Source organism: Procambarus clarkii, chromosome 54 (assembly GCF_040958095.1).
Source record: "Procambarus clarkii isolate CNS0578487 chromosome 54, FALCON_Pclarkii_2.0, whole genome shotgun sequence".
Classification (NCBI taxonomy): domain Eukaryota; kingdom Metazoa; phylum Arthropoda; class Malacostraca; order Decapoda; family Cambaridae; genus Procambarus; species Procambarus clarkii.
Window position 1 is genome coordinate 29,237,160 of NC_091203.1, and position 24,820 is coordinate 29,261,979.

General features: G+C 42.9%; 1 protein-coding gene across 1 annotated transcript; it reads left to right on the forward strand.

The window, feature by feature from the left end:
- The first annotated feature begins 6,812 nt into the window (after positions 1–6,812).
- On the forward strand, positions 6,813–16,383 carry LOC123752683 (uncharacterized). The gene is made up of 4 exons (XM_069305221.1): positions 6,813–6,963; positions 7,316–7,522; positions 8,332–8,432; positions 9,479–16,383. Exon 4 carries the CDS (start codon positions 11,554–11,556, stop codon positions 14,188–14,190), a length of 2,637 nt encoding a protein of 878 aa, XP_069161322.1. The 5' UTR covers positions 6,813–6,963; positions 7,316–7,522; positions 8,332–8,432; positions 9,479–11,553; the 3' UTR covers positions 14,191–16,383.
- Positions 16,384–24,820: the final 8,437 nt, after the last annotated feature.

Consider the following 24,820-nt stretch of genomic DNA (forward strand, 5'->3'; position numbering starts at 1 on the left):
TCTTGTTTCTGATATATGTAAATGATCTCCCGGAGGGTATCGATTCATTTCTCTCAATGTTTGCGGACGATGCTAAAATTATGAGAAGGATTAAAACAGAAGAGGACTGTTTGAGGCTTCAAGAAGACCTAGACAAGCTGAAGGAATGGTCGAACAAATGGTTGTTAGAGTTTAACCCAACCAAATGTAATGTAATGAAGATAGGTGTAGGGAGCAGGAGGCCAGATACAAGGTATCATCTGGGAGAGGAAATTCTTCAGGAGTCAGAGAAGGAAAAAGACTTGGGGGTTGATATCACGCCAGACCTGTCTCCTGCAGCACATATCAAGCGGATAACATCAGCGGCATATGCCAGGCTGGCCAACATACGAACGGCATTCAGAAACTTGTGTAAAGAATCATTCAGAACTTTGTATACCACATATGTCAGGCCAATCCTGGAGTATGCAGCCCCAGCATGGAGTCCATATCTAGTCAAGGATAAGACTAAACTGGAAAAGGTTCAAAGGTTTGCCACCAGACTAGTACCCGAGCTGAGAGGTATGAGCTACGAGGAGAGACTACGGGAATTAAACCTCACTTCGCTGGAAGACAGAAGAGTTAGGGGGGACATGATCACCACATTCAAGATTCTGAAGGGGATTGATAGGGTAGATAAAGACAGTCTATTTAACACAAGGGGAACACGCACAAGGGGACACAGGTGGAAACTGAGTGCCCAAATGAGCCACAGAGATATTAGAATGAACTTTTTTAGTGTCAGAGTGGTTGACAAATGGAATGCATTAGGAAGTGATGTGGTGGAGGCTGACTCCATACACAGTTTCAAGTGTAGATATGACAGAGCCCGATAGGCTCAGGAATCTGTACACCTGTTGATTGACGGTTGAGAGGCGGGACCAAAGAGCCAGAGCTCAACCCCCGCAAACACAACTAGGTGAGTACACACACACACACACACACACACACACACACACACATACACACACACACACACACACACACACACACACACACACACACACACACACACACACACAAACCTTTTCTTGGATTGTCGGAAAGCCTTTGACACAGTACCGCATAAGAGGCTGGTACATAAGCTGGAGAGACAGGCAGGTGTAGCTGGTAAGGTGCTCCAGTGGATAAGGGAGTACCTAAGCAATAGGAAGCAGAGAGTTACGGTTAGGGGTGAGACCTCCGATTGGCGTGAAGTCACCAGTGTAGTCCCACCGGGCTCTGTACTCGGTCCTATCTTGTTTCTGATATATGTAAATGATCTCCCGGAGAGTATCGATTCATTTTTCTCAATGTTTGCGGACGATGCTAAAATTATGAGAAGGATTAAAACAGAAGAGGACTGTTTGAGGCTTCAAGAAGACCTAGACAAGCTGAAGGAATGGTCGAACAAATGGTTGTTAGAGTTTAACCCAACCAAATGTAATGTAATGAAGATAGGTGTAGGGAGCAGGATGCCAGATACAAGGTATCATCTGGGAGAGGAAATTCTTCAGGAGTCAGAGAAAGAAAAAGACTTGGGGGGTTGATATCATGTCAGACCTGTCTCCTGCAGCACATATCAAGAGGATAACATCAGCGGCATATGCCAGGCTGGCCAACATACGAACGGCATTCAGAAACTTGTGTAAAGAATCATTCAGAACTTTGTATACCACATATGTCAGGCCAATCCTGGAGTATGCAGCCCCAGCATGGAGTCCATATCTAGTCAAGGATAAGACTAAACTGGAAAAGGTTCAAAGGTTTGCCACCAGACTAGTACCCGAGCTGAGAGGTACGAGCTACGCGGAGAGACTACAGGAATTAAACCTCACTTTGCTGGAAGACAGAAGAGTTAGGGGGGACATGATCACCACATTCAAGATTCTGAAGGGAATTGATAGGGTAGATAAAGACAGGCTATTTAACACAAGGGGCACACACACACAAGGGGACACAGGTGGAAACTGAGTGCCCAAATGAGCCACAGAGATATTAGAAAGAACTTTTTTAGTGTCAGAGTGGTTGACAAATGGAATGCATTAAGAAGTGATGTGGTGGAGGCTGACTCCATACACAGTTTCAAATGTAGATATGATAGAGCCCAATAGGCTCAGGAATCTGTACACCAGTTGATTGACGGTTGAGAGGCGGGACCAAAGAGCCAGAGCTCAACCCCCGCAAGCACAATTAAGTGAGTACAATTAGGTGAGTACACACGCACCCACACACACACACGCACTCACACACACACACACACACACACACACACACACACACACACACACACACACACACACACACACACACACACACACACACACACACACACACACACACACACACACACAGACACACACACACACACACACACATACACACACACACACACACACACACACACACACACACACACACACACGCACGCACGCACGCACGCACGCTCACGCACGCACGCACGTACGCACACACACACACACACACACACACACACACACACACACACACACACACACACACACACACACACACACACACACACACACACACACACACACACACACACACACACACACACACACACAATGAGTGTGTGTGGGAATGAGTGACCACAGTGTATTGAACTTTGAGTACCTGGTAGAGCTAGGACTTATCTCCCCCCAAAAAGAACTAGGAATCAAAAGGCTGGCATACCGAAAGGGGAATTATGAACCGATGAGAAGTTTCCTAAGTGAAATACCTTGGGACACAGACCTCAGAGACAAGTCTGTACAGGGTATGATGGACTATGTTACCCAAAAGTGTCAGGAGGCAGTAAACAGGTTCATCCCGGCCCAAAGGGAAAAATCCGAGAAGCAACAGAAGAATCCATGGTATAATAGGGCATGTATGGAAGCGAAGAAACTGAACAAAAAGGCGTGGAGGAACTTCCGGAATAACAGAACACCAGAAAGCAGAGAGAGATACCAGAGAACCAGGAATGAGTACGTCAGGGTGAGAAGAGAAGCAGAGAAAAATTTTGAAAATGATATAGCAAACAAAGCCAAGACCGAACCAAAGCTACTCCACAGTCACATCAGAAGGAAAACAACAGTGAAAGAACAGGTATTGAAACTTAGAACAGGCGAGGACAGGTATACAGAGAATGACAGAGAGATGTGTGAGGAACTCAACAAGAGGTTTCAGGAGGTCTTCACAAGAGAACAGGGTGAGGTCACTGTGCTAGGAGAAAGGGAGGTAAACCAGGCGGCCTTGGAGGAGTTCGAAATTACGAGAGAGGAGGTCAAGAGACACCTGCTGGATCTAGATGTTAGAAAGGCTTTTGGTCCAGATGGGATCTCACCATGGGTACTGAAAGAGTGTGCAGAGGCACTTTGCTTGCCACTCTCCATAGTGTATAGTAAGTCACTAGAGACGGGAGACCTACCAGAAATATGGAAGACGGCGAATGTGGTCCCAATATACAAAACGGGCGACAGACAAGAGGCACTGAACTACAGGCCAGTGTCCTTGACTTGTATACCATGCAAGGTGATGGAGAAGATCGTGAGAAAAAACCTGGTAACACATCTGGAGAGAAGGGACTTCGTGACAAATCGCCAACATGGATTCAGGGAGGGTAAATCTTGCCTTACAGGCTTGATAGAATTCTACGATCAGGTGACACAGATTAAGCAAGAAAGAGAGGGCTGGGCGGACTGCATTTTCTTGGATTATCGGAAAGCCTTTGACACAGTACCGCATAAGAGGCTGGTACATAAGCTGGAGAGACAGGCAGGTGTAGCTGGTAAGGTGCTCCAGTGGATAAGGGAGTATCTAAGCAATAGGAAGCAGAGAGTTACGGTGAGGGGTGAGACCTCCGATTGGCGTGAAGTCACCAGTGGAGTCCCACAGGGCTCTGTACTCGGTCCTATATTGTTTCTGATATATGTAAATGATCTCCCGGAGGGTATCGATTCATTTCTCTCAATGTTTGCGGACGATGCTAAAATTATGAGAAGGATTAAAACAGAAGAGGACTGTTTGAGGCTTCAAGAAGACCTAGACAAGCTGAAGGAATGGTCGAACAAATGGTTGTTAGAGTTTAACCCAACCAAATGTAATGTAATGAAGATAGGTGTAGGGAGCAGGAGGCCAGATACAAGGTATCATCTGGGAGAGGAAATTCTTCAGGAGTCAGAGAAGGAAAAAGACTTGGGGGTTGATATCACGCCAGACCTGTCTCCTGCAGCACATATCAAGCGGATAACATCAGCGGCATATGCCAGGCTGGCCAACATACGAACGGCATTCAGAAACTTGTGTAAAGAATCATTCAGAACTTTGTATACCACATATGTCAGGCCAATCCTGGAGTATGCAGCCCCAGCATGGAGTCCATATCTAGTCAAGGATAAGACTAAACTGGAAAAGGTTCAAAGGTTTGCCACCAGACTAGTACCCGAGCTGAGAGGTATGAGCTACGAGGAGAGACTACGGGAATTAAACCTCACTTCGCTGGAAGACAGAAGAGTTAGGGGGGACATGATCACCACATTCAAGATTCTGAAGGGGATTGATAGGGTAGATAAAGACAGTCTATTTAACACAAGGGGAACACGCACAAGGGGACACAGATGGAAACTGAGTGCCCAAATGAGCCACAGAGATATTAGAATGAACTTTTTTAGTGTCAGAGTGGTTGACAAATGGAATGCATTAGGAAGTGATGTGGTGGAGGCTGACTCCATACACAGTTTCAAGTGTAGATATGACAGAGCCCGATAGGCTCAGGAATCTGTACACCTGTTGATTGACGGTTGAGAGGCGGGACCAAAGAGCCAGAGCTCAACCCCCGCAAACACAACTAGGTGAGTACAACTAGGTGAGTACACACACACACACACACACACACACACACACACACACACACACACACACACAAACCTTTTCTTGGATTGTCGGAAAGCCTTTGACACAGTACCGCATAAGAGGCTGGTACATAAGCTGGAGAGACAGGCAGGTGTAGCTGGTAAGGTGCTCCAGTGGATAAGGGAGTACCTAAGCAATAGGAAGCAGAGAGTTACGGTTAGGGGTGAGACCTCCGATTGGCGTGAAGTCACCAGTGTAGTCCCACAGGGCTCTGTACTCGGTCCTATCTTGTTTCTGATATATGTAAATGATCTCCCGGAGAGTATCGATTCATTTTTCTCAATGTTTGCGGACGATGCTAAAATTATGAGAAAGATTAAAACAGAAGAGGACTGTTTGAGGCTTCAAGAAGACCTAGACAAGCTGAAGGAATGGTCGAACAAATGGTTGTTAGAGTTTAACCCAACCAAATGTAATGTAATGAAGATAGGTGTAGGGAGCAGGATGCCAGATACAAGGTATCATCTGGGAGAGGAAATTCTTCAGGAGTCAGAGAAAGAAAAAGACTTGGGGGGTTGATATCATGTCAGACCTGTCTCCTGCAGCACATATCAAGAGGATAACATCAGCGGCATATGCCAGGCTGGCCAACATACGAACGGCATTCAGAAACTTGTGTAAAGAATCATTCAGAACTTTGTATACCACATATGTCAGGCCAATCCTGGAGTATGCAGCCCCAGCATGGAGTCCATATCTAGTCAAGGATAAGACTAAACTGGAAAAGGTTCAAAGGTTTGCCACCAGACTAGTACCCGAGCTGAGAGGTACGAGCTACGCTGAGAGACTACAGGAATTAAACCTCACTTTGCTGGAAGACAGAAGAGTTAGGGGGGACATGATCACCACATTCAAGATTCTGAAGGGAATTGATAGGGTAGATAAAGACAGGCTATTTAACACAAGGGGCACACACACACAAGGGGACACAGGTGGAAACTGAGTGCCCAAATGAGCCACAGAGATATTAGAAAGAACTTTTTTAGTGTCAGAGTGGTTGACAAATGGAATGCATTAAGAAGTGATGTGGTGGAGGCTGACTCCATACACAGTTTCAATTGTAGATATGATAGACCCCAATAGGCACAGGAATCTGTACACCTGTTGATTGACGGTTGAGAGGCGGGACCAAAGAGCCAGAGCTCAACCCCGGCAAACACAACTAGGTGAGTACAACTAGGTGAGTACACCATAAGCCTTCCCCTATATGGTCATCTTGAGATGATTTCGGGGCTTTAGTGTCCCCGCGGCCCGGTCCTCGACCAGGCCTCCACCCCCAAGGAAGCAACCCGTGACAGCTGACTAACTCCTAGGTACCTATTTACTGCTAGGTAACAGGGGCATCAGGGTGAAAGAAACTCTGCCCATTGTTTCTCGCCGACGCCTGAGATCGAACCCCGGGACCACAGGATCACGCGTCCAGTGTTCTGTCCGCTCAGCCTAACAATTGTGTAACTAGCTTCAAAAGATTGTTACTTAGCTAAATGAAGTAAGAACCCATTATATGCCTCTGTAACCCTTTTCCCCACCGCTGCGGGGTGGGAATGGGGTGCATGATAAAGAAAGAAATTGAACATAGTGGGCCAGTCAGAGGCTTAGGGCGTGTGCAGAAATATCTATAAAAAAAACCCTGCGAGAGTCAACCATTATAACGAGCGAAAGTTGGCGCATGAAGAGTATGTTTTAAAGCATAAAGCTCCATCGTAAAATTACTAGTCTCCGGGGAAAGTCGGCTCAGAAATGTTGGATCAGAAATAAAAACGAAGGCAATGCCATCAGCAGACTTGGAGCCAACCATCAAAACAGCAGTAGTGCAGGAATGGCAGTGAAAATATTCAAGGAAAATGAGTTTTGTGAATTTGATAAAAAGTAATACAAAACGTTATGCAATTACAGGGTGAAGTCCAGTTTTAAGAAGCTGAGCCACTTGATAGAATGGACGAGGGACTGAGAGTTATGGTTGTCCAGATCCTGTTAATGGCTTAGTCCAGCTGTATTTCAACCCTAATGGACTGTGACGCCAACATCAGCTGCACCTGGGAAACACCTTATGTACGTAGTTGTTTCTTACAACTGAATATTCTGAAGCTGTTCCCGTTTCTTCTTCTTATTTTGTGTTTCTGTCAATAGTTTTAGCTTCTTATCTATCAAAAAACTGCCACAGGAGCCCAACTCGTAGCAACCATAATAAAGAAAGTAAACAGGAAGCAGTAGCAAAGGATCAGAATAATATGATTATTCCCCAAGATAATAGATGGATTCCCCACCTCCAGAATAGTATCTCAAGTTTTAGGCAGCCAGCTTCAAAATGATTCCACACTCGCCACCTGAAGTACACTATACGGCTTCCATCACCACATTTCCCATAACTATTCTCTATGAAACTAACCCTAAGACATTACAGAAATCGGCATCGGCTGATGCGCGCTGCAGTGGACGAGTTTAATTATTTCCTCCCCGTGTGTGTGGCTGTATTGAGCACCTGGCAACTATTATGGCGGCATAATAGAAGAGGCGCCTGGCTTCATATACCGGAGCATCGCACCAACAAACATCACTTGACGACAGAGAGAAGTCAGCTGAAGCCATCATGAAGTTTCTCCGGGTCTTGGTTAGTATTAATGTTTACTGTAGTGACAGTGACGTTATTCTAATACTTGTGCTGGTTGGGAAGTTGAAGTGTTATTATTAATGCTGATAGTGCGGCTCCTGGTGCTGGTATTTATAAGGTGGTGGTCAGAAAAGCTGAATCTTAAGTCTATAGGCTTTAACTCAGCTCCTTTTTGACGCAGTAAATAGATCGTATTTACTTAGATGAACTATTGCTATGTGTAAATTAGGTTTATCGAAGTCCCCCCCCCCCACCTTGGATAACTACTGTCCTTCAGCGGGATGTAACCCCACATCAGTTATCAATTGTTAAGTAAACAGAGGTATAAGGTGAGAGGAAACGTGTTAGAGCTGCTGCGGGATCATATAATATTTGGAGCTCAACCCGTCCTATCGAACAGTATATGGCATTTTGACGTGTGAATCTCCAACTTCTCGCAAAATGACGGTCCCGTCAATTCCCCTCAAAATCCCGTCAATTTAGGGTGCTCGGTTAGTTTAATTTCTGCCAATTTAGTACATAATTTTTGTAACGTGACAACTCGAGAAGACGGGCTGCAGTTTCAGCGTTACCAGCTATACTTTTCCTAATTGGTAAACAGCTATAACAATTTAGCTCATAATGAAAATATATTGTGCAAAAGAACTTTAGTTAGAATGTTTTCACCTTAGGCATATTTAACTACAAAATTTTCTCTGTACATAAGAGTTACCTTTGAAATACTTTCGGAAAATAGACGACTCAAAGTTGCTATGGTCAACAGCGTAGACTTACATTCATAAGTTTAACTTTTGCCTTTCTTTTCCTAGATGCTGGTGGCGGTGGTGATGGCCGCGGTGTGTGGGGCCATGGCCGACCCTGAACCTGAGCCTGAGCCACAGGGAAGCTTCCGCTATGGTGGATACGGCGGGTAAGTTAACCTACGGGAGAAACTAGTTCTCAGCAGAACATTATTTATTCCTACAACGGAGGGAAAGCGTTTATTCCTGAACATTTGCTTGTTACTAGGTGTTGTATGAAGGGCGTTAGCCAAGGGAATATACTAATATTTATTTATTTATTTGGAGTAAAACATTGATCATTCCACGTATCTGAGGGTAATGCAGTCAAGATTATTAACTACGTCCACATATCTGGGGTAATACAGTCTAGGTCAGTAACTTTCAATTTTCATTGAGATCTCAACACGTTCAACTAAATTTATGTTCATTGTATAGTACGGTGACTTAACTGATCCGCAAAAGTTAAATGGGGCCTAATAAATGCAAGATAAAGCTGCACAATATTAGATGTTTTATTGTTAACGTTTCTAGAAATGATTCTCTTTCTTGCTTATTAGCCTGATTTTCAACATTCATACACAGATTTTCTGGCTGAAGATCACAATTCCTCGTGACTCCCAGAGCCCCTTCGCATACGGATTGGGCAATTTCAATATTGTCCAAATTGTATTTGGTAACTGTTATCATTACAGAGATTCAGAACTCTGCATTTGTCATTATTAAACTGTATATACCATCTTTCGTCCATCATTTCGTCTTGGAGTAGTTTAGTATCGATTTTCAATTACCTTCAGAATTGATTTCCTGTCCAAATTTTGGATTATTTGCAAATTTGTTAATATTGTTGTTTAATCCTGTCTAGTTTATATACATATATATATATATATATATATATATATATATATATATATATATATATATATATATATATATATATATATATATATATATATATATATATATATATATATATATATATATATATATACATATATATACACATATATATGTATGTATCTTTGTGAGGCTCATTATCAAAGGCTTTCTGGTCAAAATGTATCATATAGCTTTCTTTACCCTTCAACTGCTTTAAATATGCTGGAAAAGAATGAGAGTAAGTTTAGTCTTGGTAAGAGTTTAGCAACAGTGACTAATGTATGATTCCTGATTGTAGTTACGGCTATCGTCTCTACGGTAAGTAGAGCATTATAATTGCCTCTACGGTAAGTAGAGGCGCCACACTAGAGGGCGGCTGGACGACTCCGTGAACGACACCCGCCCGTGAGAACGACCACTGTCAACCACCCACGCCATTCCTCAACATCAACGTTTAATCATCTACAACACCTGATGAACGTAGTATCAAGATATGCCTGCTAAATAAATTTATTATACATATGAACAGGAAATTAAATACAAATATTGCCTTTTTTGTAAACTGTAATTATCACGTTTACTGTAAAATTTTATTTAACTAAAAAATATATGTTGAATGTTATGATGATTTAAAATAATTGTTCTAATTTTACCTCGGTGATATTTAACTATGGATGAGAACACATGCTTACTACAGAATAACAAGACACACAAAAACACGCACACATCATTGTAAACAACCTACATGAGACCAATATTATATATGCAGCTTCACCATGGAACCCCAACCTCAAAAAGCACACAAGAAAACTTTAAAAGATAAAAAGGGTTTACAACGAGGATCGTACCAGAATTATATAGAATGAGGTACGGAGAATGAATGAAATGAACCTTGAGTTGCTGGAACAATAGGAGTAAGAGAGGAAACATGAAAAATATTTAGAGGAATCGACAAGGTGGAAAAAAGAGGAAATGTTTACAGTGAATATCAATAGAGCATGAGTAGAAGCTTGGGAAACAGATGAACCATAGAGATGTCAGACACTATTTTAAGAGTAGTAGTAAAACATGGAACGAACGAAGATGGCAAATTGTAGAAGCCAGCTTAATGTTAAAAGTAGCTATGATGGAAAGCTTAAGGCGAGTCATTGTAATTACCTGTATTTACACCTTGGAGTCGCAGCAGTCAGGGCAGACAACTCCCAACTGACTGGACCCGTGATCGATTCCTAGACAGGTCAGGACATTTGAATACGTTTCATAACATGTGATGTCTCGTGTTACGTACTCCTAGCAGAATACGTATATAAATTTAAAATAACTTCTTTTGTTCCATTATATCATTGCCTGTATATGTACACACATTGTGTTTTTGTAAATTATCGTGTGGTGTGGCAGCATCAGTGGATACAGGAGCGCGGTTGCTTTGCACACGTCTAATACCTGTTAAATTCGGGAAGCTGGACCTGTTCAGTTGGGAGTTCCAGATGTCACTTTTATTTAGTTTATATAATTGTTTATTTTCTGCAATTAAACAGGTGGCATTGTACTTATATATTTTGTAAGTAACTATTATCTGTAATTTGCATTCTTGTGTGTTTTGAGAACAAGTGGTTGTTCAATTAGTTTTAAATACTAAAAAGTCCTTAGTTTCCATCCCTCATCCTGGGATGAGGCAGACGGGAGAGAATTGTGGGTGGCGACGGAGCGAGAGTTCAGTAGCTGATACGGGACCAGGAGAAGTAACATGTGGGAGATAAGTCTGTTTACTTGTTGTTGTGTCATGTAGTAGATCTTTATTCTGGGAGAGACAATATTTGATGTTTGCTTTAATAGTGACCCACTGTTCATATATACAATATTGAGATGTATATGAAATATATATATATATTAAAATGCATACGTATATTTCTTCAGTCCTAAGGGAGATATACTTTTAATTCTGTGCCTGTTATCATTCATGGGGTTATACTGGTGCCCCGCTTTAAACAACAGCAGTTGTAGTAACCCTAGACTTAAAGCTTGGCTGTTGTAGGGTCACGAGCCGTAACGAACGATAGGTAACAAGAGTTATGGGGGCCTGTGCCGGGAAATATAGTTCCCACTTAACCTTAATTATGCTAATCTAACCTTGCCTTCCTAGATACCAGTGTGTTAAGTGTCTGTGTGTTTTATGAGAACTATTCCATGTGCCAAGCAAGCCTTCCTGTGTGTCAAGTAACAACGTTTCACGATTTTGAGGTAAGTCATCCTACATATTTTGTTTGTGCAGTGAGGCCAAGCGAATTTTCAGTGTGGTGACAATTTTACAGTGAAGTGTAGTGCCATTGTTTTTAATTATTGTTGTGAATCAAGTGCCAAGTGTTAGTAACGATGGAGGAGAAAGTTGCAGCGTTGGTGGCTCACCCAGACTTTGAAGGGATTCAGAGCCTGAAAAAGACTGAGTTAATACAAATGGCAAATCAGTTGGATTTGACCGCCAACAATAGAATGGTTAAAGCCCAAATATTGAAAGTCATTGTGACACATTTTGTTGAGAATGGAGAGTTAGAGGAAGAAATTCTAGAGGAGTTAAGAGAGGAGTCGAGTGATCAGATGACGTTAAAGCGTCTTGAGTTAGAAGCGCAAATAGCATATGCTAAGCTTGATGCTCAAAAAGAACAGAGAATATTAGAACTTGAAGCTCAAAAAGAACAGAAAATATTAGAGGCTGAAGCTCGTCAAAGAGAGATTGAAGCTCAACAGCAACAGAAAAAGTTAGAGGCTGAAGCTCAGCAGAGGGAGCTTGAGACTAGACGTTTAGAGGTTATGGCACAGTTGCAACTAGAAGCCACAAAGAAGCAACAAGTCGAGGAACAAACTAGGCAATTAGAGATTCAACAACAAATGGCTGACACTAACTTCAGGCTTGAATCACAGCGTATGGCAGCTGGGCATGGAAATACTAGTAATGTTTCAATAAAAAGTGATAATAATCCCATAAGGATGAATAAGTATATAGAGTTGCCCAAGTTCAATGAGGAGGATCCTGAGGTTTTCTTTGCACATTTTAATAAAATTGCCATCAGTATGAACTGGCCAAGGGATCAGTGGGTAGCCATTATGCAGTCTCAATTTAAGGGGCGTAGTCAGGAGGTTTTTACATCCCTACCTGACGCTCATAGCTTTGATTACGAATTTGTAAAGAAAAGCATCTTAAATGCATACCAAATAAATCCAGAGGCACACAGGCAAAAGTTTAGGAACCTAAGGAGGATAAGTGATCAGACAATAGCAGATTTTACTCGTCAGAAGACGAATTTTTGCAACAGATGGTTAAAGTCACTTTCAGTCACTGACTTTGATGCTCTAAAGAATCTTCTTATAATGGAAGAAGTATTGTCATGTCTCCCAGACCAGTTGTCTACTTTTATGGCAGGACAAAAGAATGTAACAGACATTTATGAGCTGTCAAAGCTCGCGGATGAGCATGAGTTGTTGACTAAGGCCCAGTTTATGGCCACTTCACCTAAGTCTAGTCGTAGAGTAAATTATAATGCTCACCGAACTCCTTATCAGAATCCATCCCGTCCTAGTGCTCCAGTTACTCCCATGAGCTCTTCTCTTACAAAACCTAACCCTGCTACTTCATTGTCAGGAATGTCAAATAATAATAAGGTTATTTCTAAACCTACAGTTGGTTCTACCAGTGTGTCCACTGTAAGGTCCTGTTCCCATTGTAAGAGAAAAGGCCATGGAATTAATTCATGTTTTATATTGCACCCTGAGTTACGACCAACTGGTCTCATTTATTGCAGAGGTGTGCAAAATAAACTTACTAATAAACATGTAACTGTAAACCCCAATTGGGTGAAACAGTATTCACCATATATGTCTTCAGGTGAAGTTTTGTGTATTAATGGGAAGTGGAAGCCAGTGGTTATTCTTCGTGATACAGGTGCTTCCCAAACCATAATTTCATCCCGTATTCTTTCTGATGTTGAAAAGAGAGATACTGGAAAGTTTGTTGTTCTTCAGAGTGTTGCAGGATGTAAAACTGTACCTCTAATAGACATTAATTTCAGATCCACCATTACACCAAGTTTATGCACTGTGGGTGTTAGTACACAGTTGCCCATCCCAGGTGTGGATGTTATATTGGGTAATGATGTGGCCATAAATCATGTTGTGGGTGAGATTGATCCCCGTTTGTGTAAACTGCCAGTTGCAGACCATGTTTATTCTGCCTGTGCTGAAGTTAGTTCTATGAATGAACCTGTTGTAGAAGATGGTTTTGTCCATTCTAGCTGTGCTGATGTCAGTACTAATATAAATCCAGTTGTCAGTTCTGATGTTGTTACTCAAGCATTTGTTCCAGTAACCAGTACCCCTTCAGTGGAGAAGTGGGATGTGGTTGTTCCAGATTCCTGTGTGGCCGATTTAGTTGTTGAGAGTAAGCCTGATACTATGACTCTGCTTTATTCCAATAAATTGGGAAAGGATGTCCATGTACCATTGTCTTGCCCGCTCACTACGAACGTTGTGCCAGGAGTTGAGAGAAACTTAAAAGCCACGACTCTGTATTCCAGCCAAGTGAATGGTTTAGGACAAGATGTCGGGTTGGCAGAAGTATTCCCGCTCACTCCAAGTTTAGAATCAGTTGTCGAGAGTAAGTCTGTTGTAGAGGCCACGCCTCACCCTAGTCAAGGTGATATAATAGGGGAGGAGGTCAAACTACCTGTTACTTGCCCGCTCGCTTCAGATTCCCTTCATTTATGTGCATTGAGTAGAACTGACCCTAAGATTTCAGAGAGAAGCAAGGAGACAGTCTGTACTGTAGATCCAGTTTTGGAGAGCGTGGGAAAGCAGCCAGGGGATCAGCTTCTGTTGAGTAGATGGAGACCCATTGAGCCTCCCTCTGCAGTTGTCTGTGAGGATGTGACCCAGCTTAGTAGTGTTATTATTGATTGTGAGCAGACAGTACTCCAAGCAGCTCCAGAAGTCATGGGAGGAAATTTTGGTAATCATTAAGAGTGGTAAAGTAGCAATTGGATCTAAGTTGCGGAGTTGTGATTCTTATTCTATGTGGAGTAAGTATTTCTCATTGTGTACATTGAGTCAGAGTGTGTGTAGGATGTTGAAATCTACTTTTATTCTGCAGGAGCCATTTTCTTGTGAAGTAATGGACTGTGGGACATCTTTGTCAAGCCTTGTGGTTGAGCAGAGAGAGTTTACTCAAGTAGGTTGTGCATCCAGTTCTGAGGAAGTGGTGAGTTATGCTAGAGCAGTGTCTCTATATTCAGATCCAGTTAATTTTGATGCACGAGTGATGAAAGTGTATGTTCCACTCGAGTGTGGTGTTGACTTTCAGAGTCATATTGTGGGTGAAGGATTAAATCATACTGGGGAGCAGATGTTTGAGGCTCCAGGTGTGTATTTCAAGTTGGGGGATAAGGTTATCCTACCTAGTGTTAATCATTGTGAAGGGTTTCAGATTGTCCTTGGGCGTTTCTCAGGTAATCTGCTGTGCATCTTCAAGATGTTAAGACCCTTAAACCTCTTGGTTGATTGGTTGTCATCAGACGTAAATCACTTGGGAAGTGATGGTGAGGGTTATCAAGTTTTCGGTATGTTAGTCTTTTGGAAGACTAGACGGTTGATGAAAGTGTGTGTGGTGTTCAAGTTCACCATCAGGGGGTGTGAACTTGTCTTGAGAGTTATGATTGAGATATGGTGCCTAGGCATATGCCTGTTTTCTTTCACTGATCGTTATGACAGAGTTATGAGGCAATTGATTTCTGTGTTCCTTATGGATCATCTGAGTCAGTTCGATCAGGTAGTCTTTGCACTTATCTTGGGTTGTATTTCTTGGGTTGAAGGTCAAAGGTTTGCTAAGTCGGTGTCTTGTGTTTCGGAAGGTTCTATGAATGGGAAAGTTTTATACATAATTGTGAGGTTTAATGCTAATTTCTCTAATTTTAGTATCCATTGGGCGAGAGTATGTGTTCCACAGAGGATCAAGAGTGATGAAGAGCAGATGTCTGTGTCAGAGCATACCCAGGAGAAGTCCCAAATCTACTCAACATCCAGTCAGCTTCAATTAAGCAGTTCAGCTCCAGCAAAAGGGAGTAATGGAAAATGTAGTCTGTTTTGGAAAAATTCACCATGTGGAAAAGGAATCACATGGAAATACGGGACTGATCTTAGAGAAATAGTAGAAACAGATAGGAAGATAAATCGCCGTGATAACTGTGTGAAAGCAGCTACCTTTATTGACAATTCTATTCATGCTACTAATGATACTGTTGTAGATAGGAGTGTGAAATATGATCTGAAACAAAGTGAAATAAATGAGATAGTACCTTGGAGAGATAAATTTGCATACTCCAGTGACACATATGTAGAACATAGTCATAAGACTGAAATTTCTGAGTTTCCTGTAAGACTATATTTGGAGTGTTTTCATTTTTGTCCAGAAATGTGTTCTTATTACTTTTACATGTTTGGTGTAATTAATACCATAAATCAAGTGTCATACATTTTACTTTGAAAAAATGCCATTGATCTTCAATCAATTGCATTTTTTTTCTTGGAGGTGGAAGTGTTACGTACTCCTAGCAGAATACGTATATAAATTTAAAATAACTTGTTTTGTTCCATTATATCATTGCCTGTATATGTACACACATTGTGTTTTTGTAAATTATCGTGTGGTGTGGCAGCGTCAGTGGAGACAGGAGCGCGGTTGCTTTGCACACGTCTAATACCTGTTAAATTCGGGAAGCTGGACCTGTTCAGTTGGGAGTTCCAGATGTCACTTTTATTTAGTTTATATAATTGTTTATTTTCTGCAATTAAACAGGTAGCATTGTACTTATATATTTTGTAAGTAACTATTATCTGTAATTTGCATTCTTGTGTGTTTTGAGAACAAGTGGTTGTTCAATTAGTTTTAAATACTAAAAAGTCCTTAGTTTCCATCCCTCATCCTGGGATGAGGCAGACGGGAGAGAATTGTGGGTGGCGACGGAGCGAGAGTTCAGTAGCTGATACGGGACCAGGAGAAGTAACATGTGGGAGATAAGTCTGTTTACTTGTTGTTGTGTCATGTAGTAGATCTTTATTCTGGGAGAGACAATATTTGATGTTTGCTTTAATAGTGACCCACTGTTCATATATACAATATTGAGATGTATATGAAATATATATATATATTAAAATGCATACGTATATTTCTTCAGTCCTAAGGGAGATATACTTTTAATTCTGTGCCTGTTATCATTCATGGGGTTATACTGGTGCCCCGCTTTAAACAACAGCAGTTGTAGTAACCCTAGACTTAAAGCTTGGCTGTTGTAGGGTCACGAGCCGTAACGAACGATAGGTAACAAGAGTTATGGGGGCCTGTGCCGGGAAATATAGTTCCCACTTAACCTTAATTATGCTAATCTAACCTTGCCTTCCTAGATACCAGTGTGTTAAGTGTCTGTGTGTTTTATGAGAACTATTCCATGTGCCAAGCAAGCCTTCCTGTGTGTCAAGTAACAACGTTTCACGATTTTGAGGTAAGTCATCCTACATATTTTGTTTGTGCAGTGAGGCCAAGCGAATTTTCAGTGTGGTGACAATTTTACAGTGAAGTGTAGTGCCATTGTTTTTAATTATTGTTGTGAATCAAGTGCCAAGTGTTAGTAACGATGGAGGAGAAAGTTGCAGCGTTGGTGGCTCACCCAGACTTTGAAGGGATTCAGAGCCTGAAAAAGACTGAGTTAATACAAATGGCAAATCAGTTGGATTTGACCGCCAACAATAGAATGGTTAAAGCCCAAATATTGAAAGTCATTGTGACACATTTTGTTGAGAATGGAGAGTTAGAGGGAGAAATTCTAGAGGAGTTAAGAGAGGAGTCGAGTGATCAGATGACGTTAAAGCGTCTTGAGTTAGAAGCGCAAATAGCATATGCTAAGCTTGATGCTCAAAAAGAACAGAGAATATTAGAACTTGAAGCTCAAAAAGAACAGAAAATATTAGAGGCTGAAGCTCGTCAAAGAGAGATTGAAGCTCAACAGCAACAGAAAAAGTTAGAGGCTGAAGCTCAGCAGAGGGAGCTTGAGACTAGACGTTTAGAGGTTATGGCACAGTTGCAACTAGAAGCCACAAAGAAGCAACAAGTCGAGGAACAAACTAGGCAATTAGAGATTCAACAACAAATGGCTGACACTAACTTCAGGCTTGAATCACAGCGTATGGCAGCTGGGCATGGAAATACTAGTAATGTTTCAATAAAAAGTGATAATAATCCCATAAGGATGAATAAGTATATAGAGTTGCCCAAGTTCAATGAGGAGGATCCTGAGGTTTTCTTTGCACATTTTAATAAAATTGCCATCAGTATGAACTGGCCAAGGGATCAGTGGGTAGCCATTATGCAGTCTCAATTTAAGGGGCGTAGTCAGGAGGTTTTTACATCCCTACCTGACGCTCATAGCTTTGATTACGAATTTGTAAAGAAAAGCATCTTAAATGCATACCAAATAAATCCAGAGGCACACAGGCAAAAGTTTAGGAACCTAAGGAGGATAAGTGATCAGACAATAGCAGATTTTACTCGTCAGAAGACGAATTTTTGCAACAGATGGTTAAAGTCACTTTCAGTCACTGACTTTGATGCTCTAAAGAATCTTCTTATAATGGAAGAAGTATTGTCATGTCTCCCAGACCAGTTGTCTACTTTTATGGCAGGACAAAAGAATGTAACAGACATTTATGAGCTGTCAAAGCTCGCGGATGAGCATGAGTTGTTGACTAAGGCCCAGTTTATGGCCACTTCACCTAAGTCTAGTCGTAGAGTAAATTATAATGCTCACCGAACTCCTTATCAGAATCCATCCCGTCCTAGTGCTCCAGTTACTCCCATGAGCTCTTCTCTTACAAAACCTAACCCTGCTACTTCATTGTCAGGAATGTCAAATAATAATAAGGTTATTTCTAAACCTACAGTTGGTTCTACCAGTGTGTCCACTGTAAGGTCCTGTTCCCATTGTAAGAGAAAAGGCCATGGAATTAATTCATGTTTTATATTGCACCCTGAGTTACGACCAACTGGTCTCATTTATTGCAGAGGTGTGCAAAATAAACTTACTAATAAACATGTAACTGTAAACCCCAATTGGGTGAAACAGTATTCACCATATATGTCTTCAGGTGAAGTTTTGTGTATTAATGGGAAGTGGAAGCCAGTGGTTATTCTTCGTGATACAGGTGCTTCCCAAACCATAATTTCATCCCGTATTCTTTCTGATGTTGAAAAGAGAGATACTGGAAAGTTTGTTGTTCTTCAGAGTGTTGCAGGATGTAAAACTGTACCTCTAATAGACATTAATTTCAGATCCACCATTACACCAAGTTTATGCACTGTGGGTGTTAGTACACAGTTGCCCATCCCAGGTGTGGATGTTATATTGGGTAATGATGTGGCCATAAATCATGTTGTGGGTGAGATTGATCCCCGTTTGTGTAAACTGCCAGTTGCAGACCATGTTTATTCTGCCTGTGCTGAAGTTAGTTCTATGAATGAACCTGTTGTAGAAGATGGTTTTGTCCATTCTAGCTGTGCTGATGTCAGTACTAATATAAATCCAGTTGTCAGTTCTGATGTTGTTACTCAAGCATTTGTTCCAGTAACCAGTACCCCTTCAGTGGAGAAGTGGGATGTGGTTGTTCCAGATTCCTGTGTGGCCGATTTAGTTGTTGAGAGTAAGCCTGATACTATGACTCTGCTTTATTCCAATAAATTGGGAAAGGATGTCCATGTACCATTGTCTTGCCCGCTCACTACGAACGTTGTGCCAGGAGTTGAGAGAAACTTAAAAGCCACGACTCTGTATTCCAGCCAAGTGAATGGTTTAGGACAAGATGTCGGGTTGGCAGAAGTATTCCCGCTCACTCCAAGTTTAGAATCAGTTGTCGAGAGTAAGTCTGTTGTAGAGGCCACGCCTCACCCTAGTCAAGGTGATATAATAGGGGAGGAGGTCAAACTACCTGTTACTTGCCCGCTCGCTTCAGATTCCCTTCATTTATGTGCATTGAGTAGAACTGACCCTAAGATTTCAGAGAGAAGCAAGGAGACAGTCTGTACTGTAGATCCAGTTTTGGAGAGCGTGGGAAAGCAGCCAGGGGATCAGCTTCTGTTGAGTAGATGGAGACCCATTGAGCCTCCCTCTGCAGTTGTCTGTGAGGATGTGACCCAGCTTAGTAGTGTTATTATTGATTGTGAGCAGACAGTACTCCAAGCAGCTCCAGAAGTCATGGGAGGAAATTTTGGTAATCATTAAGAGTGGTAAAGTAGCAATTGGATCTAAGTTGCGGAGTTGTGATTCTTATTCTATGTGGAGTAAGTATTTCTCATTGTGTACATTGAGTCAGAGTGTGTGTAGGATGTTGAAATCTACTTTTATTCTGCAGGAGCCATTTTCTTGTGAAGTAATGGACTGTGGGACATCTTTGTCAAGCCTTGTGGTTGAGCAGAGAGAGTTTACTCAAGTAGGTTGTGCATCCAGTTCTGAGGAAGTGGTGAGTTATGCTAGAGCAGTGTCTCTATATTCAGATCCAGTTAATTTTGATGCACGAGTGATGAAAGTGTATGTTCCACTCGAGTGTGGTGTTGACTTTCAGAGTCATATTGTGGGTGAAGGATTAAATCATACTGGGGAGCAGATGTTTGAGGCTCCAGGTGTGTATTTCAAGTTGGGGGATAAGGTTATCCTACCTAGTGTTAATCATTGTGAAGGGTTTCAGATTGTCCTTGGGCGTTTCTCAGGTAATCTGCTGTGCATCTTCAAGATGTTAAGACCCTTAAACCTCTTGGTTGATTGGTTGTCATCAGACGTAAATCACTTGGGAAGTGATGGTGAGGGTTATCAAGTTTTCGGTATGTTAGTCTTTTGGAAGACTAGACGGTTGATGAAAGTGTGTGTGGTGTTCAAGTTCACCATCAGGGGGTGTGAACTTGTCTTGAGAGTTATGATTGAGATATGGTGCCTAGGCATATGCCTGTTTTCTTTCACTGATCGTTATGACAGAGTTATGAGGCAATTGATTTCTGTGTTCCTTATGGATCATCTGAGTCAGTTCGATCAGGTAGTCTTTGCACTTATCTTGGGTTGTATTTCTTGGGTTGAAGGTCAAAGGTTTGCTAAGTCGGTGTCTTGTGTTTCGGAAGGTTCTATGAATGGGAAAGTTTTATACATAATTGTGAGGTTTAATGCTAATTTCTCTAATTTTAGTATCCATTGGGCGAGAGTATGTGTTCCACAGAGGATCAAGAGTGATGAAGAGCAGATGTCTGTGTCAGAGCATACCCAGGAGAAGTCCCAAATCTACTCAACATCCAGTCAGCTTCAATTAAGCAGTTCAGCTCCAGCAAAAGGGAGTAATGGAAAATGTAGTCTGTTTTGGAAAAATTCACCATGTGGAAAAGGAATCACATGGAAATACGGGACTGATCTTAGAGAAATAGTAGAAACAGATAGGAAGATAAATCGCCGTGATAACTGTGTGAAAGCAGCTACCTTTATTGACAATTCTATTCATGCTACTAATGATACTGTTGTAGATAGGAGTGTGAAATATGATCTGAAACAAAGTGAAATAAATGAGATAGTACCTTGGAGAGATAAATTTGCATACTCCAGTGACACATATGTAGAACATAGTCATAAGACTGAAATTTCTGAGTTTCCTGTAAGACTATATTTGGAGTGTTTTCATTTTTGTCCAGAAATGTGTTCTTATTACTTTTACATGTTTGGTGTAATTAATACCATAAATCAAGTGTCATACATTTTACTTTGAAAAAATGCCATTGATCTTCAATCAATTGCATTTTTTTTCTTGGAGGTGGAAGTGTTACGTACTCCTAGCAGAATACGTATATAAATTTAAAATAACTTGTTTTGTTCCATTATATCATTGCCTGTATATGTACACACATTGTGTTTTTGTAAATTATCGTGTGGTGTGGCAGCGTCAGTGGAGACAGGAGCGCGGTTGCTTTGCACACGTCTAATACCTGTTAAATTCGGGAAGCTGGACCTGTTCAGTTGGGAGTTCCAGATGTCACTTTTATTTAGTTTATATAATTGTTTATTTTCTGCAATTAAACAGGTAGCATTGTACTTATATATTTTGTAAGTAACTATTATCTGTAATTTGCATTCTTGTGTGTTTTGAGAACAAGTGGTTGTTCAATTAGTTTTAAATACTAAAAAGTCCTTAGTTTCCATCCCTCATCCTGGGATGAGGCAGACGGGAGAGAATTGTGGGTGGCGACGGAGCGAGAGTTCAGTAGCTGATACGGGACCAGGAGAAGTAACATGTGGGAGATAAGTCTGTTTACTTGTTGTTGTGTCATGTAGTAGATCTTTATTCTGGGAGAGACAATATTTGATGTTTGCTTTAATAGTGACCCACTGTTCATATATACAATATTGAGATGTATATGAAATATATATATATATTAAAATGCATACGTATATTTCTTCAGTCCTAAGGGAGATATACTTTTAATTCTGTGCCTGTTATCATTCATGGGGTTATACTGGTGCCCCGCTTTAAACAACAGCAGTTGTAGTAACCCTAGACTTAAAGCTTGGCTGTTGTAGGGTCACGAGCCGTAACGAACGATAGGTAACATCTCGCAACTAGAAATTAGTATCCGGGAGTCAGTCGTTGCCCTTGTGTCGTAGAGGGACCTCGATAAGCTTACCGTGCTTCCTGTCCCTGACAATGAGTAACCTGATAAGAATCTGTTTGTGTTCATCTTCATAGACCACGTGTGGTCATACAATAGTGCCTCACAGACCACGTGTGGTCATACACCAGTGCCTCACAGACCACGTGAGGTCATACACCAGTACCTCACAGACCACGTGTGGTCATACACCAGTGCCTCACAGACCATGTGTGGTCATACAATAGTGCCTCACAGACCACGTGTGGTCATACAATAGTGCCTCACAGACCACGTGTGGTCATACAATAGTGCCTCACAGACCACGTGTGGTCATACAATAGTGCCTCACAGACCACGTGTGGTCATACAATAGTGCCTCACAGACCACGTGTGGTCATACAATAGTGCCTCACAGACCACGTGTGGTCATACAATAGTGCCTCACAGACCACGTGTGGTCATACAATAGTGCCTCACAGACCACGTGTGGTCATACAATAGTGCCTCACAGACCACGTGTGGTCATACAATAGTGCCTCACAGACCACGTGTGGTCATACACCAGTGCCTCACAGACCACGTGTGGTCATACACCAGTACCTCACAGACCTCGTGTGGTCATACACCAGTGCCTCACAGACCACGTGTGGTCATACACCAGTACCTCACAGACCACGTGTGGTCATACACCAGTGCCTCACAGACCACGTGTGGCCCTACACCAGTGCCTCACAGACCACGTGTGGCCATACACCAGTACCTCACAGACCACGTGTGGTCATACACTAGTGCCTCACCGACCACGTGTAGACATACACCAGTGCCTCACAGACCACGTGGTCATACACCAGTGCCTCACAGACCACGTGTGGTCATACACCAGTGCCTCACAGACCACGTGTGGTCATACACCAGTGCCTCACAGACCACGTGTGGTCATACACCAGTACCTCACAGACCACGTGTGGTCATACACCAGTACCTCACAGACCACGTGTGGTCATACACCAGTGCCTCACAGACCACGTGTGGTCATACACCAGTACCTCACAGACCACGTGTGGTCATACACCAGTACCTCACAGACCACGCGTGGTCATACACCAGTGCCTCACAGACCACGTGTGGTCATACACCAGTACCTCACAGACCACGTGTGGTCATACACCAGTACCTCACAGACCACGTGTGGTCATACACCAGTACCTCACAGACCACGTGTGGTCATACACCAGTGCCTCACAGACCACGTGTAGTGTTGTAATCCACAAGGGTGTAGTGCATGGTTGTGTATTGGTGTTTGTACGCTGGGGTGTGTAGTGTAATGCACGTGTAGTGGCTTATTAAACGCCAGCGTAATGCATAGTATTTACTGTAGTGAAATGTGCATGTTTTGACTGTTGATATTATGGATGTAGTATAGTGCATGACATTGTTGGCATTGTAGCGCCAAGGTGTAGCATGTGTAGCATAACTGGTTGTTATAACACAGGGTGTATTGTAGACATTAGCGTTGAAGTATGTTAACGCAGGTGGTAGTGTGTGGTGGGTGGCCACTACACAAGAAATTATGCCTGACGAGTGTTTGTCAGATAATTAACGGATTACAAGAGAAAAGGGAGTGTGTGTGGCGTCTGGTTACTTATTGGTGGTGACGTCTCGTGGTGTTTTGATGCGCTCTGGCGCAAGGCATATGCCTGTGGTGGTAATGGTGTTGGGGGACGCTGTGTGTATGTTGAGGGCGTTGGGGACGCCGTGTGTTGTGTTGAGGGCGTTGGGGACGCCGGGTGTTGTGTTGAGGGCGTTGGGGACGCCGGGTGTTGTGTTGAGGGCGTTGAGGACGCCGGGTGTTGTGTTGATGGCGTTGGGGACGCCGGGTGTTGTGTTGATGGCGTTGGGGACGCCGGGTGTTGTGTTGAGGGCGTTGGGGACGCCGGGTGTTGTGTTGAGGGCGTTGGGGACGCCGTGTGTTGTGTTGAGGGCGTTGAGGACGCCGGGTGTTGTGTTGAGGGCGTTGGGGACGCCGGGTGTTGTGTTCATGGCGTTGGGGACGCCGGGTGTTGTGTTGATGGCGTTGGGGACGCCGGGTGTTGTGTTGAGGGCGTTGGGGACGCCGGGTGTTGTGTTGATGGCGTTGGGGACGCCGGGTGTTGTGTTGATGGCGTTGGGGACGCCGGGTGTTGTGTTGATGGCGTTGGGGACGCCGGGTGTTGTGTTGAGGGCGTTGGGGACGCCGGGTGTTGTGTTGAGGGCGTTGGGGACGCCGGGTGTTGTGTTGATGGCGTTGGGGACGCCGGGTGTTGTGTTGATGGCGTTGGGGACGCCGGGTGTTGTGTTGAGGGCGTTGGGGACGCCGGGTGTTGTGTTGAGGGCGTTGGGGACGCCGGGTGTTGTGTTGATGGCGTTGGGGACGCCGGGTGTTGTGTTGAGGGCGTTGGGGACGCCGTGTGTTGTGTTGAGGGCGTTGGGGACGCCGGGTATTGTGTTGAGGGCGTTGGGGACGCCGGGTGTTGTGTTGATGGCGTTGGGGACGCCATTGGGTGGTGTAGTGTAGTGGCGTTTGGACGCCTGGTATGGAGTGTGGTGTTGTGGAGTATATGGTGGCGCAGGGGCGCCAGGTAGTGGTCGGTAAAGTGAGTATTAGCGTAGCAAGGTCGGTGCGTTAGGACGCAGGAAGTGGTTGTGGGGATGTGTGGCGTTATATTGAGGTCATCAGTGGTTGGGATGACCAGAGGTGATGGTGTGTCAGAGTGGGTAAGTCTTATGGATAAGATGAAATGTGGATAATTGCAGGTGTTGGTGGTTGCAGTGAGCGAGCCAAGTAGATATACTAATTTCTCATTAATTAATTTGTTACAGGAATCTCGCTAGAGGCGAGCCAGTGGCAGTATGGTACTTGAGTGACATTAGTTGTGAAATTATTTTAAT

Coding starts and splice junctions, on each gene's coding strand:
- LOC123752683 (XM_069305221.1), top strand. CDS start 11,554: ATGGAGGAGAAAGTTGCAGCGTTGGTGGCTCACCCAGACTTTGAAGGG.